This window comes from Sinocyclocheilus grahami, unplaced genomic scaffold (genome assembly GCF_001515645.1).
Source record: "Sinocyclocheilus grahami isolate Dianchi unplaced genomic scaffold, SAMN03320097.WGS_v1.1 scaffold451.1, whole genome shotgun sequence".
In the NCBI taxonomy this organism is placed as follows: Eukaryota; Metazoa; Chordata; class Actinopteri; order Cypriniformes; family Cyprinidae; genus Sinocyclocheilus; species Sinocyclocheilus grahami.
In genome coordinates, this window is record NW_015505630.1 from 10,340 (window position 1) to 21,220 (window position 10,881).

Below are 10,881 nucleotides of genomic sequence, written 5' to 3' on the forward strand. Positions count from 1 at the left end.
ACCTAACCAGTACGATTTTAACTGAACTAATGCATTTACATGGCAATTTGTTTTAGTTCAACAAATTTTGGTTTTAAATACTCCAGTATTATTTTGGACCCCATTGACTTTCCCTGTATGGGCAAAAATGGTTAAAACATTTTTTTAAATATCTGTTACACAGAAAAAAAAGCCAGGTTTGGAACTACATGAAGTGGAGTAAATGACAATTTCATTTTTGGGTGAACTATCCCTTCAAATTCAGTATGAGCAATAGAAAGCACCACTATGCCTCTAAAGAAATTACACACATTCTAATATATGCACCATTATGGCCCATGTTTTCAAATCGTTGGTTGAGCCAATGTTATTATATCCAACCCAGTCAAGCTGCTCAAATAAATACTGCAATTCTGTTTGGTGTTGCTGGTGCCAACAAATGGCATACGTCACCTTTAAGCTGTTTTCAAAATTCATAAAAACAGTGACACTGACTGGTCCGACCTTTGTAACATGCACAAAAACACTCAACACTTAAGTCCCGTCCACCACTTGTGTATTTTCTCAATCACTAGCATCATAAACATCCCTGTTCCTCCATCACTCTTTCTCTGTCGATCACTCCTTTTCATCTCCCATCTCCCCCTTTCTGTCTTTCTACATTTCTAAAGATCAGATCCTCTCATCAGGTGGCAGGCAGATCCTTCAGCCTCAATGAGCTTAAAAGACCACACACACACACACCTTTATTTCTCTTTTTAAGGGTACACAAACTTGGCACAAATGCTCAACGGTGCTTCAGGAACCACACACACACACACACTGAAGCTTTTCTCAAAAGCAAAACGTAAACACTTATATACCCAGCGCTTCCCTCACAGACAGGAAGACACACACGGTCTAATAGGCCCAAGGGACGCATGGGCATCTTTGTCTATACTGTCCAATTAGAGAGCGGGACTACTCAAGCCGATATGTCTGTGCCCCAGTTCATCTCTCCTCACGGTTTTCAGTCTTCCCTGTCTCGCGCTCTTCTTGTCTTCCAAATCTCAGTCTTGCTTTCTACCATTCCTCTTCTTCTTTCTCCTTAAATTGGATGTTCTGCACATCACAGATCAAATGGACATTTAAGTCTCGGCCAGGAACTGTGATCATGACTCACCATATGGGGAAATCAGCCCTCTTCCCCCTCCTTTTCTCGCTCTCCTTGTCAGACTTACAAAACAGTCACACTTGCGTCACAAACGTATCATACTTTTTATTCTGTGTTTGCACTAAACAAACACACTTTCAGCTGAGATTGCAAAGATCAAGGTCAGCTGAAGGGTGAGATGTCCGTCACTGCCTGTGATCCTCTCCCATGTCTCTCCAGTCTCTTCCTGTTCTGTATGCATGCACGTACACACCCAAACACACACACACACACTGACGGGCAAAGTGGCTCTCTCTAATGCATTTGGCTCATGCAATACATCTGTTGGCGAACTTTTAATCATGTTGCTGTGGAAATGAGTGGGATTCTGCTCCATAAAGCTTTGCGGTCTCTTAAATTGTGTCTATTTTATCTGTGTTTATTTTGTATGTGACGGCAGTAGCCCTACGGTTGAGACTCTGGGCTGCTAACACAAAGGATGGCGGCTCAAAATCCCACTTGGGGCAGAGATATTGAGATCACGATCCGGTTTTATCACCACTGTGCCTTTGAGCAAGACACTTAACCCCTGCATGCTCCAGGTGGGGTGCAGTCCAAGCAAAATTCAAATTGTAAGCATATACGAAATAGCAACTCATTATGGAGGAAATAATAATTATTCATATATTAATACATGTATTAATATTGATAAATATTTCTGCTATATCTTAACTGATTATTAAAATATTCTATTAAAATATTAAATTTTAATTTATGAAAAAAAAGTTTCTCACTGGCATGTTAACTGGTAACCACAGAGTTGTAATGAATTGCTATTTTGCAAAAAACAATATAACATACAGGGAAAAGTATTTTATTATTTTACTGTGCTGACAATTATTTTGGGAAATTGACATGTCCTGTGATGTGAACATGCTGTCCTCCACCTAAAGATATTTAAATAGCATTTTTTTTAAATAGCACAATTATTTTATAATTATTTAGCATGCAGCTTAAATGACTTCATATTAACTGAGAGATTACATGGAATATTTATACTTTTCCCCCTCATTCTGTGATTTTTTTGTCTTTTCTTCAAATTTTTTTATTTTTTTTCAGACCTGCAGAATTTAAAATGAACTAGAAAAGGCAACAAGGTGACAGAAATGGTGAAAAAATGGTGACCAGTACAAGACTTAAGATATACACTGTCCCTATTAAATATTACATACAAATTCTATATTTTCCACTAGTACATTCATATAAATTGCAATTTTTTTAAACTACCAACTTACCATATTCAGCAGAAATTTTACCATAACGTTCACAGATATAATAGGTATACTTTTTTGGAACTATTTTTCCACATAGGTTTAATAGATTTAACTATAAAAATATTAAATTTAGTTAGTTAAAATACTTAAAATGCACAGCAAGGTACTGCAGTCAGTTTGACTTATCAGGTTTATCCATTTATTACTGCTTGTTTTTATGCTGCACCTGATGAAACTGGCCTTAGAGAGTCATTTTATGCTCAGCCGCGTTGTTTATACCCTACAATTGTCAAATTAGGTCATACTTCCATCACAGCACCAGAACGGTTTCCACTTCTGTAACCACTCTCTGCACATTGTGAAACACGGTTACCTCTCTTGTTGTATTGTGACATTACGGCTTAGAGTAAGTTTTTATTATTTTTCCACATTGATGCAGCTCTAACATGTTGATCGCTCTTATAGTACCACTAACTGAACAAATCTCAGCCTACGCCTCAAACCCATAACTCTTCATTTATGGTGCAGTTAAACGGTTCTTAAATGCGAGTACTTGAAACCACGTCAGGTTTCCCGGTCAAAAACCTTGTGGTTAAAACGGTTTCTCGATTAGAAATGTTACACGGCACCACCAGATTCAACTATAGCGGCTTGTGTCCCTGCATCGCTGTTTATCATCGACCTGTCCCCACCCACCCACAAACACAGAGACACAGAGAGAGAGACAGAGACAGAGAGAGAGAGACAGAGAGAGAGAGAGAGAGAGAGAGCGAGACCGAGAGGAAATTCCAGGCTGACAATGTGGTCCAGAGGAAGATAATTGTGAACAGATGCATCTGATCCTCGCAGCAGAACTCTAATAAATATTGTGTGCGCGCATAAGCAACATGTTTTGTTACATTAATTATTCATGACAAAAATGCTAATATAGACCGAGTGGGCACAAGAGAGCAGTTTAGGAATAACATCTGTCGGGTCATGTGAGAGGATGTCATGGCCTTTAGCATTCACCTCTACAGTGGTGTATAGGAAGATTGGTATAATGTAGAGACAGTCTCTCAATCTCTTCCTCCAAGAAAGAGTCATTTTCCGGACACCACAATCAGCAGATTCCTCACCTCACATGCTCACCAAACAATGTCAGCTTTGCCAAGCACTATCACGTCTCCGAAAGTGAGGAGGAGCAATTGTTTGCTTGCTGACATGGCTAATATATATAGATATATAGATAGAGAGAGAGAGAGAGAGGGAGAGAGAGAGAGAGAGAGAGAATATATATATAGAGAGAGAGAGAGAGAGAGAGAGAGAGAGAGAGAGAGAGAGAGAGATAGGTGACCTTTTAAATTCAATATCAGTGACAGACGAGGCTGAGGAAGGGCTGAACCATTATCTTCATCCTCTGCATCACCCACCAGCCAACGCCTAGTGCTCGCTCCCTCTTACTTTCTCTCTTTTTCCTGTGTTAAACACGCTCAGGCTTTAATCTGCATTTCACACAATTCTTGAACATCTTACCTCCTCTGGTTCTCATTAAATATGTTTATTCTCTGTAACACAAACACCAAATCCTTTCAACCAACTCTCACACAGAGCCGGTGCATGGCGTTGCCATGATGCGTTGCCATGGAGACCAGCGCAGCGACCACCAGGCGTGACTCATCGATTTGTTCTTATGGAGCACATAGCAAGTCAATTAGGCCACGTCATACTAAGACTCCACTGTTTTCTATGGAGCTGAAAAATTAACAAGAGAATTAGATTTATACTATTTAAATCACATTGATATCCGCTGGCCAACTAAAACAAATATGTATATAATAAGAAATGTTATTGCACTGGCGCTATGCCTACAAAATAGGCGTTGACGTTTTTATAAAAGGGAAGAAAACCTTGGTTTAAAGAGGCCAAAATGAAGAAAAGAAATCTGGCAAGAATGATGAATGATGTCAGAGTGCATGTCAGTGTCACAATGCGCGAGGCCGATGACAAAGGGCGCGTGCGATTAGCATCCCCCCCCCTCTCGCGCCTCGCCCTTTTTTCCTGCGCGTGGGGAGAGTCTTCCGCGAGCCCACTTGACACCAGTATGGCTCGCACCAATCGCTAAAAGTGAATTACACCCGTCGAAAACGTGATTTCGCTACTTTTTAGAAGCGTCTGGAATTGACCGCGCACGTGTCTCAGGTGCGACTTCACAATTAAACGCCGTCGGTCTCCGAGAGAAAGAGGGGCGGCGGTTCCCTCCACACACTGACGCGATCAAACTAAACGCTTCCATGAGAAGAAACGCAGCTGGCTACAGTGAGGAGCGTGTTTGCATAACTGTGTACATACAGTATCACCCATACGGTTAGTTACTTTCAACTCGCCGCGTACACAAGCAAAGCTCGCTCTCCCGTGAACGGTTAGCGTTCCGGCCCATTGCTCGGGTCAGCGCGACAAGAGCTCCGGTGATGCTGAAATGAGGCTATCGGCGCCCCTCCCGCTCCTCTTTTGTCTCTGGTGGCGAGTGAATGTGACAGGAGTTTGAGAAGGAGTTCTCTTTGAATGACCGACATTATTTTTGCACAGCGTTAAAGAGTACATAATTACAAACACCGTGTAAACGTTTTCATAACTCGTTTAGTAATACACGCGTTAAATGTGCAGGATGGGCAATAAAATGAACGCCGGAGAACGAATAAATGGCTGTATAAAGAAACTAGGCGATGGGTTTACTCACTTTTCTGTCAGTCACGTCTTCAGCGACAGCCTCGATGATCCCGGAGCACTCCATGCCCGGGGTTACTGGCGGGGACGGGAGCCGGTCGTACAGTCCCTGTCTCGCCATCAGATCTGCGAAGTTCAGCCCGCACATTTTCACGCGCACCATCACCTCGCCGCTCTTAAGAGCCGGTTTCCCCTTCTTCACTTGGAGCTTCACCTTATCATACCCGCCGTAGCCGGTGAGCACCAGAGCCCGGTAGCTGAACGTGTCTTCCTCTGGGGCTTTCTCCGCGGCGAGCGCTGGGGTGTCAGCGGCGGCCTCGGTGGACGCGCTGGTGGGAGGTGGGTCGGGTTTGCTCTCGGTTTTTGGGGACTCGGCGGGCGTCTTGGTCTCCTCCTGCTGCTGCTGCTTCTGCTCCTCGGCGTTTTGCTGCTGAGCAGGTGCGTCTTCGCCGGACATGGTCGGAGTTTGAGTCGAAACTTGAGGAGAAAAGACTTGCGTTTGTTTTCCTGCCACAGGCGGATAATGCAGAGCTCAAACAACCTCGAATATACGAACTGCTTCGCCGTCCACGGTTTGCTCAGACTTTGCAAAAAGGATGCTGGAGCCTGAGAAGGTGGAGACCGAGCGAGAAAGAAAGCGAGTGGAAGATGCCTCACGACGACTAGTGAGTGACCCGAGGCTCTGACAACTATTGAGAAAAAACGAGGCGAGGCGTGGCGAGTTGCAAAGCCCGGATAAATGGATTGAAAGGGTGTGGGGGGGAGGGGGGTAATGGATTGAAGAGTCCAATGAGGGAGTTTGTGTGCTGACAGGCAGCTGTGCTGACTTCAATTTAGTAAATGCAGTAAAGCTGTTTTACTATTCTCAGCTGAAATTCACACAAGAGAATGAGAGGAATTCTGGCTGTGTTAAATATACTTAAATTAATATTTTTCTTCTTTAGGAATGTGTGCAGTTGAAATGCAACCAGTATTAAATAAGCATAAGATGTTTTTTTTTTAATCTATGCTTCATGATATTTTAAGTGTAAAGTGATTTGGTGAAACTTATGCTGATTTTAGATTATTAGAAATAAATGTTTTGTTGTAAAGATCTGTCGATAAATCAAAAATGTAAAAAAAAATTATAAAAAACTTCAGACTTCTGAATTTGTTATTGATGTTAAATGAACAAACAAACATAAGCAAAAGCAAAATAATAAGCAAAATCACACAAGCAAGAATTCTGTGATTAGTTGGTTTATTTAGTCCAGTTAGTCAAAGCTTTTGATTTTAAAGTGGCATGACGTGTAGCCAAGTATGGTTCTCTGCATTCGACTCATCCAAGTGCGCGCACGCACACACACACACAGCAGTGAGCACTGAGTAGTGAATACACACCCAGAGCAGTGGGCAGCCATTTTTGCTGTGGTGCCTGGGGAGCAGTTGGGGGTTGCTTGCTCAAGAGCCTCGCCTCAGTCGTGGTTTTGAAGTTGGAAGAAAGCGCTGTTCATTCACTCCCCCCCACCTACAGTCCCTACCAGTACTGAGACTCGAACCCATGACCTTTGGGTTACAAATCCGACTCTCTAACCATTAGGCCACAACTGCCCCGGTCACTGTTAGTTAATGTCGCCAGGTTACACACAAACTAGAACATGTATGTAAGTGGAGCTCAAAGTGACGTCAAAGTGTTGTATAATTGTATTTTATTATATTTTAAGACAATACACATCACAACATTATTAAATGTGTAGACAATAAAAAATGGAAATATGCAATACTTAGGTCATGATGCAACCCTAATTAAATGCAAACCCAAACCAATAAAGATTTTTACTCAATCATGGAGTCACCTGTCAAAAAAAACTCATGAATGGATCAGATCATGACAGACAGTATTGCTGTCTATCAAGATGTGTGCTATACTAAGATTAATGGTCATTATCCGTTTTTTAGTGTTGTGTAGGTGATCAGCAAAGTGATTGACCAATGAAAATCTTAGAATCAGCTGTGGAGCGGGTTTTGGGGGAAAATCACATATTCATATTTCTGTCAATGTGAGGAGAGAAAAAATATGCTTCCCTAGGAAATCAAAATGGTGTACAATGCCTGGGTGTATTTGTGTAAAAAACAAGAAATGTGCATGTGCACAGCTCGTAGCAGCTACACTGTCTGAGTTTCAAGTGTTGTTTTTGTTCACATGAATGTAGTAGAGCGGATGCGTGCATCTGCGAGCATGTGTGTAGAGGTGTGAACGTCATTCGCGTGGCTGTGGAGGCGTGCTTATGAGCATGTTTGTGTGCAACCAGAAGGCCAAGAGGAAATGTCTATTTATTCCTTCTATTCTCCAAGACCAATCTGGAAATCACAGTAAATTCACAAACCATTGTTAACACTTGAAGGCGGTGCATTGCGCCCATGTGTTTGTGAGTGCTCTGACATAAAATAGCCGTGCTAGGAACAGTTCCGGCCAAAGCAGGCATGCTTTCATGCTTTTTCACACTAAATCAGCCACCACACACTTACACAAACATACATACAGCCAAACACTGCAATAGTAAAGGCCACTGAAACTGCACTCTGACTCATCTACAAGTGCAAAGGAAGTGCTTTGAGAGAAACAGGACGTGAACTGTAGGTCTGAATGAGTTTAGAAACTATGCAGATCACGCTATTGGAAAAAGATTAAATAAGTGAAATTCTATTTCCTTTTATCACGTCACCGGCATTCTAGAAATTCTGACAAAAAATACATTGCTTTAGAAATCTAAAAACTAGTGATCTTGGAAACCACCCAATGTCTTGCAAACTGCAGCTTAGCTGCTTGAGCTCTGGTCCTAAATCTTTGCAAATAATGTCTGGTGTTTGTGTGCCAGTCTCACTGTATCCACCAATGGTGACATAAATCCTCTAATGGCTAAAGCGTCGGGCAAAGTCCTGCTGGCAGGCAAACCCTGCTTGCCAAATGATATGATAGTCAATTGCCTCATACAGTAAAAATATAAACGTAAGTAAATGGATGTCACATTCTGGATTTTTATAAATTATCATTATATTTTTATTTAATTACACTTTTTATCGATATCTATATTTTAATCATAAATATAATAGTTTCAGGGTATCTACAGACATGAACAAGTTAAATTTAAGACTTTTTAAAACCTCTTTAATAACACCTTATGTGAAATTTAAGACTAAACCTGTGATGGAAATACACATTATATTACAAATGTATACATAATATTTAATGTGTTTAATGTAAAAAGAAAACAAAATATCATTGCTGTCAAAAATGCTATTTATTATTATGATATACAGTGTACTTTTCATGTCAGCAGGCAATATTTTATACAAAATATCCCCACAAAAGCACCCCATCACTGAGATTTTTGTTGGTATATACAATTTATTCAGAAGCAATATTTTTATCAGTGTTCTATCAGTTTTACATAAATCTGGACATTTTTAATATTTACCCCAGGATGTTATTTACCTTTATAAATGCCAATATTCTTTTAACCTTATTAAATGTACAGGTGCATCTCAATAAATTAGAATGTCGTGGAAAAGTTCATTTATTTCAGTAATTCAACTCAAATTGTGAAACTTGTGTATTAAATAAATTCAATGCACACAGACTGAAGTAGTTTAAGTCTTTGGTTCTTTTAATTGTGATGATTTTGGCTCACATTTAACAAAAACCCACCAATTCACTATCTCAACAAATTAGAATATGGTGACATGCCAATCAGCTAATCAACTCAAAACACCTGCAAAGGTTTCCTGAGCCTTCAAAATGGCCTCTCAGTTTGGTTCACTAGGCTACACAAGCATGGGGAAGACTGCTGATCTGACAGTTGTCCACAAGACAATCATTGACACCCTTCACAAGGAGCCACAAACATTCATTGCCAAAGAAACTGGCTGTTCACAGAGTGCTGTATCCAAGCATGTTAAATGAAAGTTGAGTGGAAGGAAAAAGTGTGGAAGAAAAAGATGCACAACCAACCGAGAGAACCGCAGCCTTATGAGGATTGTCAAGCAAAATCGATTCAAGAATTTGAGTGAACTTCACAAGGAATGGACTGAGGCTGGGGTCAAGGCATCAAGAGCCACCACACACAGACGTTTGTGTAAGACTCTAAAACAATTATAAAGTAATTATTTTATCACAAATAAATCTTTCAATGAGTAAAACTGGCTGTGTCTATACTGTAGTATTATATTTACACAACATTATAATATTATTTTCTAATTAATTTTTAAATTATTATTATTATTTAAAAAATGATTGTCCCCGGATTAGTAGGGTACTCTTGTAATAAGGTAGCATTGGCTGGGACAGATTTTAAATATCAATTTCACTTAAAAAGATGCAATCTAATCCTGTTTACATGAAATAAGCATGCTCCCGAGCAGGTTTAAGTTTACGGACCTGTTGCTATGACAGCAAATCCAGGATGAGCTTCGAAGAACCAAATAATCCAAGATCATACTAAATCGTCAACAATCAAATCCAGCTAACTGAGTTAGCGACGTACGAAGAACGGGCCCCAGGGCTGTTACTAATCAACTCCAGAGCAGGTTATGTTCAGAGAGTACGTTGCTATGGGTACTTACATACCCTGAAAGTTACCTCAGTTTTTGGAACCGAAAGCTGGGGTGGTTACTCCCAAACATACCTGGGTATGTCACATAGCCTGCTTTCTGGAAAATCTCCTCTGATTTTTATTGGGAACTGTTTTCGTTGGTGAAATAGATCAGTCAATATTGTGTCTAAAATGTAAGTAACTACTTGTTTGTTGAACGAAAATAGTAGGCAAGTTTTGAGACATACTAGTCAAATTCCAAACCGAAGTGAGCATCCCTATGCCCTACTGCCTTCAAAGGGCAGAGTCCTTGAAGTGTGTTCTTTGAAGGGTGTAGGTAATTACCGTCTCGTATAAGCGTTTGGAACTCCCTTGGCGAAAGGAATGACTGACCAAATGTTACCTCTTGACAACACTGCGCATGCGTGCAGCATTCAGCACTCCATCACTTGTTGCACCAGTGTTGCCAGACGTGCAATAATTATCGTATTTGTACAATAATTTTGACCTCTGTACGATGTATGATCAATAATTTAAAAAAATCCCATAATGCATGATAATTTCGAAATTTCAGAACATGTTTTTTCCAAAGTCAACCTCATCAAAACAAAGCCATGAAATCGGCTTATTACAGACGCTCTAAATGGGTTGGTGCACACCTCAGGACCCTCAACATCTGGCAACACGCAGGATTCTGATGACAGAATCAGAGGTGGAGTTTGGACCTTCCCGCAAGGTACGCCTATGGCCCTATGATTTCCGCGATGCGGAAAACACGGATGGAATTGCAGAATCCAGTCAACGGAATTTACTGTAGGCTATAACGCGGAATGTCACGGAATTTGTCAAAGTTTGGATGAATTAATCAAAGGAAGGTCATTACACTTAAATCGTGATATGGACTAGTATCTGTAAATATTAAGCCGCAAAAAGGCTATTTAAATAGAAATCCTGCATTTTCTGTGTCTGTTTGAATCATAGTCTATGATCTGAATGAATGTCACGCGGTTTTGTTTACTACACACATAGGTACTGAAGTGCGCGTGACGCTCGCTGTGATTTCAGCATCTGCCTTCTCACTAAATAGGACATAAATACATGAACAACATCCCCAGAACTGCTCTGAGAGTCACAAATATATAGTTTCTGCCAGAAATGTATTACTATTGTTCAGTAGAATGTACGTACAACTACTACTACTAAAATTATTAAGGAATAA

The 10,881-nt window shown here is 40.6% G+C and overlaps 1 protein-coding gene across 1 annotated transcript in view; it reads right to left on the bottom strand.

Moving 5' to 3' along the window:
* Positions 1–5,812, bottom strand: part of LOC107552440 (synaptic vesicle membrane protein VAT-1 homolog) — a gene marked incomplete at its 3' end in the record, with an annotated part of 7,185 nt that extends 1,373 nt beyond the window's left edge. Inside the window, exon 1 of the mRNA XM_016234323.1 lies at positions 5,105–5,812. Coding sequence (XP_016089809.1) covers positions 5,105–5,548 — 444 coding nt within the window. The remainder of the gene's footprint in view (positions 1–5,104) is intronic.
* Between the last annotated feature and the right edge of the window lie 5,069 nt (positions 5,813–10,881).